The following is a 22,321-nucleotide window of genomic DNA, read 5'->3' as shown; positions in this document are numbered from 1 at the left end:
ACTTTATAGATGAGGAAGCTAAAGCCCAAGTGAGTTTTTTAAGGTCACCCAAAGCAGTCCTTAAGAGGGGTCAAAGTGCTAAGGGAATTTTAAAGGAGGGGAAAAAACACATCATCCTCAAAGAAGAAACAAAACAAACTTATGTGACAGGCACTAGACCAGGACTTATTACTTAACTCTCAGCTTCCCTGAGAACATCTATAAGCAGGCAGTAGAGAGCCCTGATGAATCCTTTGGTCTGCTTATCAATTCAAACTCCTCTGCCTGCCATTCAAGGCTCTCTCCAAAAGGCTGGCTCCTCTCCAAAAGTCCTACAGCCTGTCTCCCTACTCTCCACCACTCCCTTGTTCTTTAGTATTTCACAAACATCCTAGGCTTAACTGCTCAACCTCCTCCCCAACTTCAAGTGCCTTCCATTTTTCTCTGTTGGCCTTCCAAATCCTATCTGTCCTTCGAGGTGCCACATAAACATCACTGCATGTTTCATTTGATGGTGACAACAACAAATTATTCCTGTAATTTCTGCCTTTATACATGTACAACATGGTACTTCGCTCAAAACTTTAAATTAAATTTTAAGAACCAAAATAAAATAGAAGGGAGAGCAAATAAAATGGAATCCACCTGAATTTGTGATCAATCTACCTAATGATGAAGCATAAGACAATTTTTATCTCTCTGATTTTAAGGGCATCAAAGAAAATCTCAGAGCAAATTGTACTTTGCTTGGATATACCGTATTTCATAAGATATGTATCATATGAACCAGATTACAAGGGGAAATAAAGTAAAAAGGGTAGGGCAGCAATAATCTGCTCATTTATATCCTGTAACAGCAGAGCTGAAAGGTCTAAAAGATCACTTCACCTATAGCCTCATCTTACACACAGGGAAACGGAGCTCGAGGGAGGAAATGTGGTTAGCTCCTCATCTAGCAACCTTGATTTTTTGTCCCCGAAGGTGGGACTTTAGGACCTCAATAATAACAACTACCTACAAGTCTTAGAACTTGTCAATATTCCAACTATCTAAACTCATTGCCCTGGCCAAATGCACAATGCCCCAGCCAGGACCCTTGATCTTTTTTCCTAACCTGTTTTTTTGCAGAAACTTTTCCTATTATCACCTGTTACTCATACATCGAATACTAATAGTATCAACATAAAAGTAAGGCATCAATTCTATGGTCACAACAAATAAGACTTCAAGTAAAAAAGTAGCTAATGACAGTAAATAGACAAAACTTTGTGAGTCCCTAAGTGATGTAAAACTCCCAGCATCATGGGAGATAACGCAAAGTGGTGTTATTCTGGCTTTGCTCTTAGATGAGATAAATTTAAGTTATACAGATAAAAGCAGTATCGCTTTGCAGAAAATGTACTAAAGGTCAAGAAACTGGTTTAGTTCTAGCTTCTGGTTCCAGGTCTACTTCTGGCTTGTGACATTGATTAACAGTTCTCCTTCTGTAAAAGAAGACCACTGGTCTAGATTGATGTTTCTCAAACCAGGCTCTGCAGATGTATTAGGGGATATTGTTGTTATTTGAATATTCCAATTTTGTTTTTCCATTACTATGATCATTATTTTAAAGTTTCCAAAGGTATATTCTTACAATGAAGTACTGCCATGCTATTTTCCTGCCCATTTATGTGTCTATGTTAGCAGTTGAATGGCAGCCAAGTAGAGTGTTGTTGTGATTGTTAAAAGCCAGACAAAAACCTCACAAAGGTGGACGTGTTAGACAAAAGATACGTTCCTGCCAAACAAAGGCCCTATATATGATGCAGGTGTTCTTCTTTGACTACAAGAAAGGAGTGGGAGAAGGCAATTATCACACATGTTCTAAGTTTATACCTAGTTTTATGTGTATTACTAAAAATATATATTTATATATATAAATACATGTTAAACTACACATTCCCCTTATAGTATGACATTCTTATTTTAATAGCATTCTGAAAATAATTTGAGTGACACTGGGGGTCAGTAAGAATTTTTTCCCCTTTTAAAAGTGGTCTCTACATTACTGAATTGAGAAAAACAGGCTTACATGGTCTCTCAGCCCCTCGTGGCTATGACAGTCCCTGCATCTGTTAGAACTAAATCAGAGATCCTATTTACAGAGCCCAAGTGAACTGAAGTGGAGAATTAAACATCCAATGAGCATTCCCTCTTTTTTTGGTATATCATCTAAAAAAACAGATTAGAAGAATGGTTTTCCTAAATTTTCCAATTAGAAACAATACTCAAAAATGAAACCAAAATGGGTAGACCAGTTTCTTGGGGTTGGTCGAAATTTCTCTAGCAGTCATCTCTGTGACATTTATCATGAAAGACAAATGTTTAGACACACTGTAGCTGGCAGAGAAAGCATTAAAGAGGCTAGGCAGGAAGCAAGATGTTCCCCTCCCCATTTCAAAATCTGCAATGCTATCTCACAAAGTACTTTTTAAAATTTTAATGGAAAACTCAATATTAGAAATCACAAGAAACACTGTTGTTTGCAAATTACTCATTCGTGTGGGCAGGAATGTGTCTTGCCTTTTTCCTCATTCGTCACACAGAGACCCCCAGTCTGGCTACATCCTTGACGAGTAATATTTTTTATAATGTTCTTATAAGTGATTGCTTGCAGCATCTTATAGTCTTATCTCAGCGTGTGCAGCTTCTCATTAATATTCTGTACATATGGAAGAGTTTTCTATATCATTGTCCATTAACAAGGAGAATAATCACTCATTCAGTTATCAAGCAGTCAGCAAAGACCTGGCCTTGTGCCCTTAGTGCAAAGAATCATGGGATATCAAGAAGGTTAAATGTGGTTGACATTATGATAGTTACATTTTTTTATATAATTAGAGTTCTATAACCAAGTTGATCAAAGATAAGCAAAGAAGTATTAAAGTCTTTTAGGACTTAGAGACCATATTAGGGACTCTTTACCTCTTCGAAGAATGACAAAAACCATCTTTCAGCTGATACATACCAATGAGCATTCTTTTATGAAAAACAAGAAAAAGTCGTAAGTTGACATATCAATGACATATTAGTACAAAATAGCTTTGAAAGAGAAGTGATACTAAGAAAATTCAAAATTGAAATGGGATTGGGCCTAAGGAGAGACACATAAAACTGCTAACTGACTAAACCACTATCAGAGGCCAAAGGTTCAGAATGGCTGAACTCAAAGCAAAATACTGACTTCTGCACCTTTGTGGTCATCATTTAGCCACTCAAGCCTTTTTCATTTCTACAATCATAGAATCTCCGTACGAACATCTGGTGAATGAAAATATTACATATTACATGTGTGTGTATATTCAAGTGTCAGTAATACAAGAAGGAAGAAAAAGACAACCAGCCTTTGAGACCTGATACCTCTAACTGGGTGATGTAAAGCCATTCCAGATACAGCTAAAAGTCAGATTTCAGAACAGAATGGTTGCAACTCAATTGTCAGTGTCCTCCAAAGGAGCCACTGAGCCCATACAGATGAGGTAATAATGATCTGAGAAAAGGAGTGGCTATGGGAAATGAATAATAGGAAGGCACAAATCCAAAAGTTAGAGCAAAAGAAAAATTAGGATAACTTCATCAATCTGGGGTAGAAACTAGATGAGCTAATATAAATGAAAATACTTTTCAAAGTTCATAACATTAAGCAATCAATATAGGGGAGAGAATTTTCATGACCCCACAGAGTTTAGAGTCTGTGGTAAGTTGATAAGAGGAACAGGTTTAGATATAGAAGAAAAGATGAGCTTCGAAGTACTGGTGGGAAAAGTGTTCTCTGTCACCTATGCTCCCATTTAGAACTGGAATTCAACTCTTTATGTAGAAGTTAAAAGCTAAAGAAAAGTTTTTTCCACATAGAGGTCTTTTTTAGTGTTTTCAAAATTAAAAGAAATTGGTATTTGCTAGAAAAGGAGAGTGAGTAATTATGTGGACAGATGTCCCTGAAACCATACATGTGCACAAAAGCCTTCTTGAGCCTCCTACCTAAGCAATACTGGAGTTTCTGTCTCCCAACCATCTTGTTTCTGAGACTTTGGAATTTATTTCTGGGTTCCTTGGGTATTACCAAAGTAGAGCCCAATAGAGCCCAATATTATATCTCTGACATAGTTTCCCCAGCAGTAACAACATAGAGAAAGGCAAGTGTGGGAAATTCCTGAGACCCAGGCCAGAGTGCATATCAGTAAATGGTGTATTTCCACAAAGCTTATTATATGGCAAGGGAATGCAGCAGGAATACTCCATGTCAATTCCCCAGAGCAACTGGAGCCATTTCTCCTCTATCGAGGGGACTCAGACTGGCCTGTCTCTTTCCACAGGGATCTATCACATCTATCTATCTATCTATCTATCTATCTATCTATCCATCCATTCAACCATCCTTTCCCCTTACAGCCACATGTTACCTTCTGTGACATGAATCTCGTGTACCAGAAAGCACTGTGAGCCAAAAAGAAAAAAGAAAGCACTGTGAGCAAATCTGGCTACACTCTAGATGTGAAAATATGAGTGTGCACACCACATGGGCATCACATGGAGAGCATTTGAATACATAAACACACACACAACATTGCACTTCAGTTATATGCTTTTGCACACAAAAACAATCCTGTAAAAAAAGGCAAGTATTTTTATCCCATGTTACTAGGTAAAAAAAAAAAAGAGAGAGCACTAAGCTCTTTCCTGAATCTCTGAGAAGGAAAATGATTTGCCCAAAGTGACTCAGATATTGGTGCTCTAGGATCTGAATCCACAACCGTGAGCCATAGTTGTAGAATGTGGTTTGGGCTCGCAAACTCTCTTCAATTCTTGGAATATCTCTCACTTATCTACTCCGCTGAAGGAAGTCTACTAGACCCCTATTAGAAAATTTCTGGGAACTATTGTCCAGAGATAGAATATGAACCCTTAAGAATGTGGTTTAGTAAGAAACCCAAATTTCAACATTTTGTCTCAGATTTTGTTTTTGTTTGTTATTAAGTTTTATTTAAATTCCAGTTAGTTAACATACAGTGTAATATTAGTTTCAGGTGTACAATATAGTGATTCAACAATTCCATACGTCACCTGGTGCTAATCACAGCAAGTGCACTCTTTAATGCCCATCCCCTATTTCACCCATCCCCTCACCTCCCCTCTGGTAACCAGCAGTTTGTTCTCTATAGTTAAGAGTCTATCTCTTGGTTTACCTCTCTCTGTTTTTTCCCTTTGCTCATTTGTTTCGTTTCTTAAACTCCACATATGAGTGAAATCATATGGTATTTGTATTTTCTGACTATTTCACTTAACATAATACTCTCTAGTTCCATCCATGTTGTTGCAAATGACAAGATTTCATTCTTTCTTTACGGCCAAGATCCGTTTCTGGCCCTAAACCACATCTCCACACTTCCTACTTTCCTTGACATGGCCTCTTCTCTCCTTTAGCTGTGGTATTAGTTCTGTCAGTCTTCAGGTTGATTTTGGGGGTATTCAGGATGATTTGGTAGTTATCTAGTTGTATTCATGTGTCACGGTGAGACTAGGGTCCTCCTACTCCACTAGCATCTTCCTAGACCTCTCTTAGATTTTGTTAATTTCATGATGCGAGGAATGGTTACCAAATCTGATATCACACAGTTTAAAGGAGTTGTAAGGAATGATTTATTTTCTTTATTGATGTGAACAAAGAAAATAATTTCCACTTTTTTGCTAAGCTCACTCTGAACTAGACTTTCACGCATTTGTTTGCTAAATATACATGATAGGATATAAGAATTCTCTCTCTGTAATAAATTACGAAAGAATAGTGATTCATTTTATGAATTAGAGTAGTATTTCCTCTTTACACCATACACAAAATAGCTCTCAGGGATCTCAAAATATGAACAAGTCAACAATATTATTCCCATCAATCTAGGTATTCTTTAAAAGCATAATTTAAGATGAAATTGATGAAACTGGATAGCTGAACAGATTGATATCACAGTAAAAGGATAAGCTTGTCCCCTCTATAGAAACACAGAAAAAGAGGCAAAAACAGACACAGAAACCGAATCTAGGGCCCAGAAATAAACCCATGCATATATGCTCAACTAATATTTGAAAGGGAGTCAAGAACTCTCATTGTGTCCTTTCCCTTTATTCCCTTTCACTAATTTTTATATTCCCCAAATGAATGAGACCATATAATGTTTGTCCTTTTCCGAGTGAAAATATCAGTGAGGATGACAAAACATGAGAGACACCTAACTCTGAGAAATGAACAAGGGGTAGTGGAAGGGGAGGTGGGAGGGGGGGTGGGGGTGACTGGGTGACGGGCACTGAGGGGGGCACTTGGCGGGATGAGCACTGGGTGTTATGCTATATGTTGGTGAATTGAACTCCAATAATTTTTTTTTTAAAAAAAGAACTCTCATTGTGGAAAAGATAGTCTCTAGTAAATGGTACTGGGAAAACTGGATATTTACATGCAAAAGATGAAAGTGAACCCCTACCTTAAACCACTCACAAAAATTAACTCAAATTGGGTTAAAGACTTAAATGCAAAATCTAAAACTGTAGAACTTAGTAGAAAAGAGGGAAAAAGTTCCTTCACATTGGTCTTCGCAATGATTTTTCTGGATATGTCACCAAAAGCACAAGCAACAAAAGCAAAAATAAACAAGTAGGTCTAGAGCAAACTAAAAACCTTTTACACAGCAAAAGAAATGATCAACAAAGTGAAAAGGCAACCTACAGGATGGGAGAGAATATTTGGAAATCATGTATGTGGTAAGTGATTACATCCAAAATATATAAGGAACTCCTACAACTCAATAGCAAAAAACAAACAAATAAAACAAATAATCTGATTTTAAAATGAGTCAAGTATCTGAATAGACATTTTTCTAAAGCAGATATGCACAGAAAGGGAGACAGAACATGAAAGACTCCTAACTCTGGGAAGCGAACTAGGGGTGGTGGAAGGGGAGGTGGGCGGGGGGGGTGACTGGGTGGTGGGCACTGAGGTGGGCACTTGACGGGATGGGCACTGGGTGTTATTCTGTATGTTGACAAATTGAACACCAATAAAAATAAATTTATTTAAAAAATAAAGCAGAAATACAAATGGCCAACATCACAAATCAAGGAAGTGCAAATCAAAACCACAAAGAGATATCATCTCACACCCATGAGATGGGTATTACACTGGATATTATCAAAAAGAAAAGGGATAACAAATGGCTGGTAAGGATGTAGAGAAAAGGGAACAGTCATACACTGCTGGTGGGAATGTAAATTGGTGTAGTCACTATGAAAAACCATACAGAAGTTCCTCAAAAAATTAGAAATAGAACTACTGTATGATCCAGCAATTCCACTTCTTTTTAAATTTTTTTTATTTAAATTCAATTTAATTAACATATACTGTATTATTAGTTTCAGAGGCAGGATTTAGTGTTTCATCGGTTGCAGACAACATCCAGTGCTCATTACATCAAGTGCCTCCTTAACGTCCATCATTCAATTACCCCATCCACCACCACCCCCCAACCTCCCCTCCAGCAACACTCAATTTGTTTTTCGTAGAGTTCAGCAGCTCTTACAGTTTGCATCCCTCTCAATTTTCATCCTGTTTTCCTTTTCCTTCCCTTCCCCTATGTTCATCTGTTTTGTTTCTTAAATTCTACAAATGAGTGAGATCATATGGCACTTGTCTTTCTCTGACTGACTTGTTTTGCTTAGCATAATACCCTCTATTTCCAACCACATTGTTGCAAATGGCAAGATTTCATTGTTTTTGATGGCTGAGTAATAATCCATTGTGTATATATATCACATGTTCTTTATCCATTCATCTATTGATGGACATCTGGACTCTTTCCATAGTTTGGCTATTGTAGACACTGCTGCTAAAAACATTGGGATGCATGTGCCCCTTCGAATCACTATGCATGCTTTGGACAAATACCTAGTAGTGCAATTACTGGGTCATAGGGTAGCTCTATTTTTTACTTTTTGAGGAACCCCCATACTGTTTTCCAGAGTGGCTGTGCTACTTTGCATTCCCACCAACAGTGTTAGAGGGCTCCCCTTTTCCTGCATCCTCACCCACCTCTGTTGTTTCCAGAGTTGTTAATTTTAGCCATTCTGACTGGTGTGAGGTGGTATCTCATTGTGGTTTTGGTTTGTATTTCCTTGATGCTGAGTGATATTGAACATTTCTTCATGTGTCTGTTGGCCATTTGTATATCTTCTCTGGAAAAATGTCTGTTCATGTCTTCTGCCCCTTGCTTGACTGAATTTTTCAGTTTCTGGGTGTTGAGTTTGACAAGTTCTTTTTTTAAAAAAGATTTTATTTATTTATTCATGAGAGAGAGAGAGAGAGAGAGAGAGAGGCAGAGACATAGGCAGAGGGAGAAGCGGGCTTCTCGCAGGGAGCCCGATGCGAAACTCGATCCCGAACCCTGGGATGATGCCCTGAGCCGCAAATAGACGCTCAACCGCTGAGCCACCCAGGTGTCCCGAGTTTGATAAGTTCTTTATAGATTTTGGATACTAGCCCTTTATATGATAAGACATTTGCAAATATCTTCTCCCATTGAGTAGGTTGCCTTTTAGTTTTGACTGTTTCCTTTGTTGTGCAAAAGCTTTTTATCTCAATGAAGTCCCAATAATTCATTTTCAGCAACCCCACTTCTGAGTATATATCCAAAGGAAATGAAATTACTATCTTGTTGAGATATCTGCACTCTCATGTTCACTGTAGCATTATTTACAATAGCCAAGACATTAAAACAACTTAAGTGTCTGTCAAGAGATAAATGGATAAAGAAACTGTTGTGTATATATACAATGGATGATTATTCAGCCATAAAAATGAAGAAAATCCTATCATTTGTGACAATATGAATGGACCCTGAGGGCATTATTGCTAAGTGAAATAAGTTAGAGAGAGAGACAAATACTGTATGTTCTCACTTATTCATGGAATCTAAAATAAAATCAGAGATGCCTGAGTGGCTCAGTTGGTTGAGTCTGACTCTTGATTTTGGCTGAGGTCATGATCTCAGGGTCATGAGATCCAGCCCTGCATCAGGGTCCATGCTAGGCGTGGAGCCCGCTTGGGATTCTCTTTCCCTCTGCTCCTCCCCACTCATGTTCTCTCCTTCTCTAAAAAAAAAAAAAAGGATAGGAAAGGAAAATGAGTAAAATCAAATCAGATTTACACAAATACAGAGTGGATTAGTGGTTGCCAGGGGCATGGGGGTGATTGGTGAAGTTGGTCAAAGGGTACAAACTTCCACTTATAAGGTGAATAAATTCTGAGTACCTAATAAGGTACAACATAGTGATTACAGTTAACAATACTGTATTGCACACTTGAAAGTTACTAAGAAAGTAGACTTAAAAGTTCTTACCACAAAAAAGGTACCTATGTGAGATAATGGATGGGTTAACTAACCTTACTGTGGTAATTACTTCTCTCAATATATATTTACATCAAATCGTCATTATCATATGCCTTATACTTAGCATCACACGTCAATTATATTTCAATAAAGCTTTAAAAAGACATAAAGAATGCATCATACAAAGACAATGACATAAAGAAAGAGATTCACAGAAAGAGATGTACTAATGAAAAAATGAGACCAATAGACATGAGACATCAGGAATACCTAGCGGTTACTCCCAGCTTGGAAATGGATTTCCTCCTGAGGAAATCATGTCCTCAGTTCTTTATCTGGGCCTGATTGGGTTTAAGAAGGGGAGTAAAGATGATAAGAGTAGGTCTAGGCAATTTCTTATGGTTCCTTTTCACTTTTTTTCTCTGAAAGAATACAACTACTAAAGGACATGAGAATCTATTGAATGATTCAAGTTTTGTTGTTGTTACCTATGGGCCTATTATAAATTTTAAAAATAAGGGTAAAACTTATTTTTTAAGTATATCATACAGAAATCCAAATGCTATTACAAGTGTTGGTGAGGGTGTGGAGCTACTGAAACTCTCAGGTGCTATAGGTAGAAATGTAAAAGGGCACAGCTACTTTGCAAAACACTTAGGCAGTTTCTTACACACTTAAGTATAAACTTGCCATAGGACCCAGCAGTCCCACTAGTCTTCCTAGTGGAGAAACTGCAACCTGGTTTCAGTGGGGTCAAAATAGGGAACTATTCTTTCACACTGTGTCCAGACAGAGCAGACAGTACTCAGATTCCTACGCCAAGGTAGCATCAATGGGTTTGGCGGTGATAAGAGGAGCCACCTCCACCCAACAAACAGTCCAGGTAGGGCAAATCAACAGCAAATTCAATATTCCATGAAAATATGCTTTAGGAATGTAGGTGAAATAAAGACATTCTCAGAAAAAGGAAAACTAAGAATTTGTTCCCCCAAAAGAGTTACCATTAAATGATGGTTTTAGGAAGATGTCTAAATAAAAAATTATGACAGAAGGTCTGGAACTTCAGAAAAGAAAGAACAGCAGAACAGGTAAATATAATAGGCTTTTTTCTCATTAACTCCTTAAATTATATATTGCTCATTACAGGGGATTACATTGATTTTTTAATATTGAACAAACCTTGTATACCTGGAATTAATCCTACTTGATGATGGTATACAATTATTTGTATACGTTAGTAGATACAATTTGTTACTATTTTGTGGAAGATTTTTGTGCCTAGGGTCATTTGATACATTGGTCTGTAGTTTTGTTTTAGCTTGCCTTTTTGCAGTGTTTTTATCTTGTTTGTTATCAGGGCCTATGAAAATGAAAATATAACATACTGAAGTATGTGGAATGCAGCTGAAGTAGTACTGAGAGAGCAAGAATGCTTACGTTAGAAACAAGAAGCAAAGGACTCAAAACAATAATTTGTGTCCCTACCTCATGAAACTAGAAAAGAGCACAATAAACACAGAGCAAGCAAAGAATAAAATGATAAAGACAAATGCAGAAATCAACGAAATTGAAAAGAAGAAAACAGAAAATTAATGAAAATTTTGATTCTTTAAAAACATCATTAAAATTGATAAGCCTCTAACAAGGCTAATTAGGTTTAAAAAAAGAGAAGGTGAGGCACCTAGGTGGCTCAGTCAGTTAAGTGTCTGACTCAATTTTGGCTCAGGTCATGATCTCAGGGTTATGAGATCAAACCCCATGTTGAGCACTGTGTGGGGCCATGGAGCCTGCTTGCAATTCTCTCTCTCCCTCTCCTTCTGCCCCCCCCCCACTTGTTCTCTCTCTCTCTCTCTTTCTAAAAAATATTTTTAGGTAAATTAAAAAAGAGAAGATACAAATCAGCAATATCAGGACTAAAACATGGGGAATATCACTAGAGATTTTCCAGCCAGTAAAAGGATCGTAAGGGACTATAAATGACTTTACACTTATAAATTCAACAAATAGAACGGATGGTTTTGAAAACTCAACTGAGATGAAGTAAACAATTGGAATAGTCCTATAATCCATGAAAGGAATTCATAATTTAGAAGATTCCAAAAAAAGGTAATTTCTCTAGGAAAAACAAACTCTGACCTAAAACTCATATCTTATACAAACATTAATTCAAAATGGATCATGCACCTAAATGTAAAATGAAAGATTGTAAAACTTTGAAGAAAAAGCACAGGAGAAAAACTAATACCTAGGGCTAGACAAACAATTCCTAGATTTGACATCAAAAGCATGATCAATAAAGAAACAATTAATAAATTTGACTTCATCAAAATTTAAAACTTCAAAAGATCCTGAGAAGACTGTGAAAATACAAGCTACCCACTGGAAACAAACACTTGTAAACCACACATCCAACAAAGGTTTGCATGAAGAATATACTCAGAAATACCCAACAGAATACCCAAGAACATACTCTCAAAACCCAACAGTAAAACAAAAACAAAACCAAAAGACAACCTAATTACAAAATAAGCAAAAAATATAAACATACATTTAATTGAAGATGACAAAAGCAATGAAAAGTTGTTCAATATCTCTAGTCAGCAAAGGAATGCAAATTAAAACCACAATTAGATACCACTGCACACCTATCAGAATGGCTAAAATGATAAACAATGACACCAAACCCAGAACACAAAAATCTAAAATGGACATGTCTTAATAAGTCAATGGTAAACCTTGTGACAACAAACAGGAGTATTTGAATCAATCATAGATAAAAGTTATGGGTATATAGTTTGTAATGGAAGCTACAATTACCATTCTTTGAATTGATGATCTTATTAAATTATACCCAGAAAGCAGAGATGATAATCATGGAAGCTATGAAGATGCCATTCACTCAGGAGCCCTTGATGACTGATTTGATTTGTCTTTTATATATAACAATGTTAGATGCCATTGTCTTGTATCTCAAGCATTATACATTAAAAACAGTAAGCTGTTAAAAAATAAGGATATCATCAAATGTTGTCAAGGATATAGAGAAACTATATCATTCACATATTGTTGGTAGGGATGTAAAGTACTACAGTCACACTGTAAAAGAATATGGCAGTTTCTTACAAAGCTGAACATGCCATTACCATAAAACTCAGGAATTGTACTTCCGGGCATTTATTTCAAAGAATGGAATATGTGCTCATATATAACACTTAAGCAAATGTTCACAGCAGCTTTATTTGTACTAGCCCCAAACTTGAAACAACCCAGATGTTCTTCAATCTGTGAATGCATAAAGAAACTGTGGTGCTGTGTAATACTATTCAGCAATAAAGAAATGAATAACTACTGGGAGATTAGGAAGATGATAGTTGAGTAGGAGGACCCTAGGCTCACCTCATCCTAAGAATACAACTAGATAACTATCAAATCATCCTAAATGCCCCAGAAACTGACCTGAAAAACAACAGAAAACTACACAACTAAATGTAGAGAAGAGTTCACACTGAAGAGGCAGGAAGTATGAAGAGGGAAATGGATGGGAGGGAAACGGATCACGGCCATTGCTGTGGGGAGGGAGCCATGGTCACAGAGAAGGGCAAGAGATAGCCTAGCACACAGGGGAGTGCATGGAGAAAATGAGTCTCCATAGTAATTGGTTAAGGAAGTGAAAGGGGCTGAATTTCCTGAGTTCCTACAACCAACAGGGCTTAAAGCCTGGAGTTTTAAAGGTCAAGTGCACTTGGCTCTGGGAGAGCTCAGAGGGCATTGGGGCTGCTCTCAGAGAAAATGCAGGGTAAACAGCCCATACACATACAGCATGAAGACAGAGATCTAAAGTGTGCCTCGGGCACATAGTGGGTAAATTATCTGCTCATCTCTGAGACCATTCCAGAGAGATAGCATTCACAGAGAGACCCCTCCAAACAAAGGAACTGGCTGGGGCTATTTCCCTCCCCTGCCCTTCAGTATGAGCACAGGGCCATCTGTGGGAACCAGAACAGTGATGACACTCACTACTTATTTATACCAAACCCTGTCTGCACCCTGCCCCCCAAACTCCAAAGTAACCACCCTTCCACATCATCTTGTCTCAGGTGAGTGCGCTCCCCCAGAAGACTGGCCCAAACCCCTGCTAACACCATGTCTCCCAATGTGGTAGTTTTATGGAACATCGGCTCCATCAGTGGTGGTGATGGGTCTCATTTCACATACAGACCAGAGCACACCTAATTAACGCATGCCACATTCAACTGGGACCAAACACTATCCACAACAGGTAAGGAGAGCCTCTGCAGATAACTAGCCTGAAAGATAAAGTGGCCAGAACAAAACAGCAGAGAACACACGCACACACTGGAGACACTTCTGGAAGCACCAGGCCGTAGGAAGCAGAGGGCACTACAGGACCTATTTTTTATAAAGCCATTACCCTTAAGAATAAGAGACATTGCCAACACAGAGAAACAGGCACAAAGACATAGACAAAATTAGAAAACAGAGAAACTTATCCCAAATGAAAGAAGAGGACAAGGCTACAGCCAGAGATCTAAGCAAAAAAGATATAAGTAACATGCCTGATGGAAAATTTAAAGTAATGATCATAAGTATTCTCACTGGACTTGAGAAAAGAGTAGAAGACATGAGGGAGACCTTCACACAGAATAAGGAATAACATAGCAGATATAAAGAGCACAATAAATGAAATGAGAAACACACTTGATAGAATGAACAGCAGGACAGAAGAAGCAAAGAAACAAAAATTAATGACCTACAAGACAAAGAAACAGAAATTAATCAAGCAGAACAAAAGAGAGAAAAAGAATTATGCAAAATGAGAACAGATTTAGGGAATTCAATGGCTTTATCAAATGTAATAACATTCATATTATAGGAATCTCAGTAGAAGATAGAGAAAGAAGGTAGAAAATTTATTTGAAAAAATAACAGCTGAAAATTTCCCTAATCTGGGAAAGGAAACAGATATCCACATCTGGAGGCACAGAGAACTTCCATCAAAAACAATAAAAGGGGAATATAAGGGAAGGGAGAAGAAATGTGTGGGAGATATCAGAAAGGGACACAGAACATAAAGACTTCTAACTCTGGGAAATGAACTAGGGGTGGTGGAAGGGGAGGAGGGCGGGGGGTGGGGGTGAATGGGTGACGGGCACGGAGGGGGACACTTGACGGGATGAGCACTGGGTGTTATTCTGTATGTTGGTAAATTGAACACCAATAAAAATTAATTTATAAATAAAAAAAAAAAAAACAATAAAAGCAGGCCCCCACCAAGACATGTTATAATTAGGGATGCCTGGGTGGCTCAGCGGTTGAGCATCTGCCTTTGGCTCAGGCCTGGGACTGAGTCCCACATCAAGCTTCCTGCATGGAGCCTGCTTCTCCCTCTGCCTATGTCTTTCTCTCTCTCTCTCTCTCTCTCTCTCTCTCTCTCTCTCTCTCACATAAATAAATAAAATCTTTAAAAAAAGACATGTTGTAATGAAATTGGCAAAATATAGTGACAACAAAAAAAAATTTTAAAGCAGTAAGACAAAAGAAGGTAGTAACTTCCAATGGAAAACCCATAAAGCTGGCAGGAGATTTTTCAACAGAAACTTTACAAGCCAGAAGAGAGTGGCAAGATGTACTCAAAATGCTGAATGGGAAAAATCTGCAGTCAAGAATACTCTACCCAAGAATGGTATCATTCAAAGTAGAAGGAGAGATAAAGAGTCTCCAGACAAACAAAAGCTAAAAAAGTTCATGATTACTAAACCAGCCCTGCAAGAAATAATAAAGGGTACTCTGATTGGAAAGGAGAAACCAAAAGTGACAGTATAAAGACAAGTAACACAAAAGCAGTAAAAATGAGTAATTCTGAAAAAAAAATCAGTCAAGAAACTCACAAAATAAAAAGATATAAAATATAACAGCTTACACCTAAAACATAGGAAGGAAAGGAGTAAAGAATGGGTTCAAACTTTAACAACCATCAACATAATGTATACTGCAATATGCAGATGTTATATATAAACCTAATGGTAACCATATATCAAAAACACTAATAAATATGAAAAGAATAAAGAGAAAGAAATCCAAATATATCTACTATAGAAAATAAGCAAACCATGAAAGAAAGAAAAATCAGAAAAAAACTTTCTGAAACAACACAAAGCAAATAATAAAATGACAATGAATACATATCTATCAATAATTACTTTGAATGTAAGTGGACTACATGCTCCAATCAAAAGACATAGGGTAACAGAATAGATAAGAAAGCAAGACCCATCTATGTTGCCTACAAGAGGCTCATTTTAGACCTAAAGACACCTACAGATTGAAAGTGAGGAGATAGAGAAACATTTATTGTGCAAACATATGTCAAAAGAAAGTCTAATTATATCAAACCAGTAGACTTTAAAACAAAGACTAATAAAAGACAAAGAAGGACACTATATAGTAATAAAGGGGACAGACAATACAAGAAGAAGAAACAATAGTAAATAGTTATGCACCCAACACAAAAGCACCCAAATACATAAAACAGTTAATAAAAAATCTAAAGGAAATAATTGATAATAATGCAATAATAGTATGGGACTTTAACACCCCACTAACATCAATGGACAGATCATCTAAACAAAATCAATAAATAAATCATGGATTTGAATTACAGAGTGGAATAGATGGATTTAACATATATCCAGAACATTCAGTCCTAAAACAGAATGCACATTCTTTACAAGTGCACATGTAACATTCTCTAGAATAGATCACAGATTCAGCCACAGAACAAGCATCAACAAATTCAAGAATATTGAAATCATACCATGCATATTTTCTGACCATAATACCATGAAACCAGAAGTCAACTACAAGAAAAGGGCAGCCCAGGTGGCTCAGTGGTTTAGCGCCGCCTTCAGCCCAGGTTGTGATCCTGGAGACCAGGGATCAAGTCCCACGCCGGGCTGCCTGGATGGAGCCCGCTTCTCCCTCTGCCTGTGTCTCTGCCTCCCTCTCTCTCTCTGTGTGTGTCTCTCATGAATAAATAAAAATAAAATCTTTTAAAATAAAATTTAAAAAATTTTAAAAACACAAGAAAAAATGTAGAAAGACCACAAATACATGGAGATTAAATAACATGTTACTAAACTATGAATGGGTCAAGCAAAAAATAAAAGAAGAAATTAAAAAGTACAAGGAAACTAATGAAAATGAAAACACAATGGTCCAAAACCTTTGGGATGCAGCAAAAGTGATTCAAAGAGGGAAGTATATATAGCAGTACAGGCATATCCTAAGAAGCAAAAAAAAAAAAAAAATCTCAAACAACTTAACCTTACACCTAAAGGAGTTAGAAAAAGAACAACAAACAAAACCTAAAATCAGCAGAAGGAAGGAAATAATAAATATTAGAGCAGAAATAAATGATATAAAAACTAAAAAATAGAACTAATCAATGAAACCAGAATCTGATTCTTCAAAAAAATCAATAAAACTGATAAATATCTAGCCAGACTTATCAAGAAAAAAAGAGAAAGGACTCAAAGAAAATCACAAAGGAGAGAGAAGAAATAACAACCAACACCTCTGATATATAAGCAAGTATAAGAGAATGTTGTGAAAAACTATATGCCAACAAATTTGACAACCTAGAAGAAATGAATTCCTAGAAACATGTAAATTACCAAAACTGAAACAGAAAAAGATAATTTGAGCAGACTAATAATCAGCAAAGAAATTGAATCACTAATCAAAAAACTCACAAAATACAAAATCTAGGACCAGATGGCTTCACAGCCAAATTATACTAAGCATTTAAAGAAGAGCTTTTCCCCTAATGGAAGGAACACGACAGGGATGTCCACTCTCACCACTTTTCAACATAGTACTGGACGTCCTAGCCACAGCAATCAGACAACAAAAAGAAATAAATGGCATCCAAATTGGCAAGAAAGAAGTAAAACTTTCACTATTTGCAGATGACTTGATATTCTATATAGAAAACCCAAGGAGCATGTGGGTGGCTTAGTCAGTTAAGCATCCAATTCAGTTTCGGCTCAGGTCATGATCTCAGGGTAATGAAATCAAGCCCCACATCAGGCTCTGTACTGAGCACAGAGTCTTCTTGAGGTTCTCTCTCATTCTCTGCCCCTTTCCTGTTCTCATGTGCTCTCTCTCTCTCTAAAAATAAGTAAATAAAATTTAAAAGAAGAAAACCCAAAACACCCCACCAAGAAACTGCTAGAACTAATAAACACATTCAGTGAAGTCACAAGATATAAAATCAAGGTACAGGAATCTGTTCCAGTTCTATATACCAATAATGAAGCAGCAGAAAGAACAATTAAGGGGTCAATCCCACTTTCAACTGCACCAAAAATAATAAGGTACTTAGGAATAAACCTAAACAAAGAGGTAAAAGATCTGTACTCTGAAAACTATAAAACACTGATGAAAGAAATTAAAGATGACCCAGAAATGGAAAGACATTCCATGCTCATGGATTGGAAGGACAAATATTGTTAAAATGTCTATACTACCCAAAGCAATCTACATATTTAATACAATCCCCATCAAAATACCATGAGCATTTTTCACAGAACTAGAACAAACAATTCTAAAATTTTTATGGAACCACAAAAGACTCCATATAACCAAAGCAATCTTGAAAAAGAAAAGCAAAGCTGGAGCTATCACAATGGACTTCAAGTTACATTATAAAGCTGTAGTAATCAAAACTGCATGATACTGGCACAAAAATAGACAATAGGTCAATAGAACAGAATAGAAAGCCCCCAAATAAACCCACAACTATATGGTCAACTAATCTTTGACAAAGCAGGAAAAAATATCCAGTGGGAAAAAGACAGTCTCTTCAACAAGTGGTGTTGAAAAACTGGACAGCAACATGCAAAAGAAAGAAACTGGATCACTTTCTTACACCAGACACAAAAATAAATTCAAAATGGGGCACCTGGGTGGCTCAGTTGGTTAAGCATTGCACTCTTGATTTTGGCCTAGGTTACAATTTCAGGGTCCTTGGATCAAGACCCACACCAGACTCCATGTGTAGCAGGGTTTTCTTGCTCCCTCTTCCTCTGCCCTACCCCTGCTTGTGCTCGTTCTCTCTCTCTCTCTCTCTCTTTAAAATAAATAAGTAAATATTTTTTAAAAATTAAAAAATAGGAGTGCCTGGGACTCAGTTGGTTAAGCAACTGCCTTTGGTCAGGTCATGATCCCAGAGTCCTGCGATCGAGCTCCATGTCTGACTCCCTACTGAGCAGGGAGCCTACTTCTCCCTCTCCCTCTGCCCCACCCCCTGCTCATGCTCTTGCTCTCTCTCTCAAATAAATAAATAAAATCTTTAATTTTTTTTAACTTTAAAAACTAAAAGAAATAAATTCAGGGGCACCTGGATGGCTCAGTTGGTTGAGCATCTGCCTTTGGCTTGGGTTGTGATCCTAGGACCCTGGGATCAAACCCAGCATTGGGCTCCTTGCTCAGTAGGAAGCCTGCTTATCCCTCTCCCTCCGGCTCCCCCTCATATGTTAACTAACTGTGCTCTCTCTGTCAAATAAACAAATCAAATCTTTAAAAAAAATTCAAAATGGATTAAAGATCTAAATGTGAGACTTGAAACCATAAAAATCCTAGAAAAAACAAGGCAGTAACCTCTGACATCGGCTGTGGCAACTTTTTTCTAGATATGTTTCATGAGGCAAGGGGGAAAAAGCAAAAATAAATTATTGGGACTACAAAATAAAAAGCTTCTGTACAGTGAAAGAGACAATCAACAAAATGAAAGAGCAATCTACAGAATGGGAGAAGATATTTTTAAGTGACATATCCAATAATGGGTTAGTATCCAAAATATATAAAGAACTAATACAAATCAACACCCAAAAACCAAATAATCAAATTTAAAATGGGCAGAAAACATGAACAGACATTTCTCCAAAGAAGACATACAGATGGCCAACAGACACATGAAAAGATGTTCATCACTTACCATCGGAGAAATGCAAATTAAAACCACAATGAGATATCACCTCACACCTGTCAGGATGGCTAAAATCAACAACAAAAGAAACAGCAGGTACTGATGAGGATGTAGAAAAAAAAGAGCCCTGTTGCACTGTTGGTGGGAATGCAAACTGGTGCAGCCAATATGGAAAACAGTATTGGCAGTTATTCAAAAAGTTAAAAATAGACCTACCTTATGATCCAGCAATCACACTACTAAGTATTTACCTAAAGGATATGAAACACTAATTCAAAGGGATACACGTGCCCTGATGATTATAGCATCAGTATTTACAATAGTCAAGATATGGAAGCAGCCCAAGTGTCTTTTGATTGATAAATGGATAAAGAAGAGGTTAGGGGCACCTGAGTGGCTCAGTCAGCATCATACTCTTCATCTCACCTCAGGTCTTGATCTCAGGGGTCATGAGTTCAAGCCCCACATTGGGCTCTAAGTTTTTGGAGCCTACAGACTAAAAAAAAAAAAAGAGGTTGTGTATGTATACAATGGAATATTACTCAGCCATAAAAAGAATGAAACCCTACCATTTGCAACAACACGGATGGAGCTAGAGAGTATTATGCTAAGTGAAACAAGTCAATCAGAGAAAGACAAATACCATATGACTTCATTCATATGTAGCATTTAAGAAACAAAACAAACAAGCAAAGGGTAAAAATAAGAGAGAGAGAGAAATCAAGAAACAGATTCTTAATTACAGGGAACAAACTGATGGTTACCAGAGGGGTTAAATAGGTGATGAGGATTAAGGGAGTGCACTTGTGGTGATGACCTCCAGGTGATATATGGAAGTGTGAATCACTATATTGTACACCTGGAACTAATATAACATTGTATATTAACTAACTGGAATTAAATAAAAACTTAAAAAATGAATAACTACTGATAAACACTACAGCCTGGATAGATCTTCAAGGAATTATCCTTTTAAAAATCCCTTAAAAGTTATATACAATATGATTTAATTTATAGAACTTTCTTGAACCATTAGAATTCTAGAGATATAGATTAATGGTTACTAGGGGTTACAAAACTGGAGGAGGGGAAAGTGAGCGTGGGTATAAAGGGGTAATAGGAAGGATCCTTGTGGTGATGGCACTCTTCTATATCTTGATTGTGGTGGTCCTCATGCAAATCTACACATATGGTAAAATATTTATAACTAAATAAACACACATATATATGCACCACATGTAAAACTGGTGAAATCTGAATATTGTAGATATATCAATGTCAATTTCTTGATTGCAATGTTGTATTATATTTCTGCAAATTATTACCATTGGGGTAACTAAGTACAAGATAGACTGGGATCTTTCAGAGTTATTTCTTAGTAACTGCATATGAACCTACAATTATATAAAAATAAGAACTACAGACTAAAAACTACAAGTACTGTAGAGAGAAATGGATGAAATAATGAAATAAATGGAGATATACCTTGCTCATGGATTGGGAGATTCGATATTGTTAAGATGTTAATTCTTCCTAAATCCAGTGACAGATTCAACACAATCTCAGTCAAAATTCCAGAGAAACTTTTTAAATAGAAATCGAAAGCATGTAAGTATCTAGAATATTCAGAAGAACCTTACAAAGGAACAACAAAGTTGGAAAGTCTACATTACTTCATTCCAAGGCTTATAGTAAAGCAACAGTAATGAAGAAAGTGTGGTATCGGCACAGTGACAGAAATATACCAATGGAGGGGATGTCTGGCTGGCTCAGTCACTGGAGCATGTGACTCTTGATCTTGGGGACAGACGTTCCAGTCCCACGTGTGTGATTACTGAAAAATAAAATCTCCCCAAAAAAGAAATATGCCAATGGAACAAAATTGAGACCTGCATGTTATGTATATACAGACATCTGATTATAGACAAAGATTTAAAGGAAGATTATAGGGGAAATAAACTTTCAAAAACTGAGTCTAGGCCCGCCCCCCCCCGCCCTCGGGGCTCAGTCGCCCGCGCTCTCCCCGCACTCGGCCAGCGGCCCCCCGGCCGGAGTCATGGGGGGGCCTCTTGGGGCGCGCCGCACTGCCCGGGCTGCTGAGTGGCCCTCGGTCCCCGGGCCGAGCCTGCTCACGCCCCAACTCGGGAGGGTCCTCCTGGACTCGAGAGCGGACCCTGGTTGCAGTGGAGCCAGATGGGGTGCAGCGGCGGCTTGTGGGGGGTGTGACCCAGCGCTTCGAGAGGAGGGGCTTCAAGCCAGTGGGGGTGAAGATGCTGCAGACGCCGGACAGAGTCCTTGCTGAGCACTACCATGACCTGCAGACGAAGCCCTTGTACCCAGCCCTCATCAGCTACAGGACCTCTGGCCCCGTGGTGGCCATGGTCTGGGAAGGCCCCAATGTGGTCTGCTCCCTGAGGACAGTGATAGGGCACACCGACTCGGCTGAGACCGCCCCCGCACCATCGGGGGGCTCAGCGTCCACATCAGCAGGAACATCATTCACGCCAGCGACTCCGTGGAGGGGGCCCCGAGGGACAGCCAGCTATGGTTTCAGAGCAGCGAGCTGGTGCACGGGGCAGACGAAAACCACCAGAGCAGCATCTATGCGGCCTGAGCACTCGGGCTGCCCTCAACCACCCCAGCAGCCACCCAGGATCAACTACCTCTGTCGTCCAGACCCCGAGCCCACACCCACAGTCTGCCCTTCTGTCCCAGACCCCGTCTACCTTCTGCTCCACCTACCCCGAGGAACTGAACAACCAACTCTATGTGCCTTTTACTATCCTGAGCCAGGAAGAAATTGGACCAAATCCTTTCCATACCAAACTGCGCCAGACAACCTTTGGGGTGTCTCCAAAAGTATGTAGCGTAAGCGCCCTTACCCAAAGGGGTGTGGGACATTAGCATTCACTGTGTTGTGGAG

General features: G+C 38.1%; 1 protein-coding gene across 1 annotated transcript in view; it reads left to right on the top strand.

Moving 5' to 3' along the window:
* Positions 1-22,012, top strand: part of LOC129518111 (nucleoside diphosphate kinase, mitochondrial-like) — a 118,977-nt gene extending 96,965 nt beyond the window's left edge. Inside the window, 2 exon segments of the mRNA XM_055338128.1 lie at positions 21,378-21,852; positions 21,855-22,012. Of these exon segments, the coding sequence (XP_055194103.1) occupies positions 21,378-21,852; positions 21,855-22,012 (633 nt within the window).
* The last annotated feature ends 309 nt before the right edge of the window (positions 22,013-22,321 follow it).

The sequence above is a fragment of the Nyctereutes procyonoides genome, unplaced genomic scaffold (assembly GCF_905146905.1).
Source record: "Nyctereutes procyonoides isolate TBG_1078 unplaced genomic scaffold, NYPRO_anot_genome, whole genome shotgun sequence".
Taxonomy (NCBI): Eukaryota; Metazoa; Chordata; class Mammalia; order Carnivora; family Canidae; genus Nyctereutes; species Nyctereutes procyonoides.
Note: the sequence above shows the minus strand (reverse complement) of the source record. Positions and strands in the feature narration are given on the sequence as shown.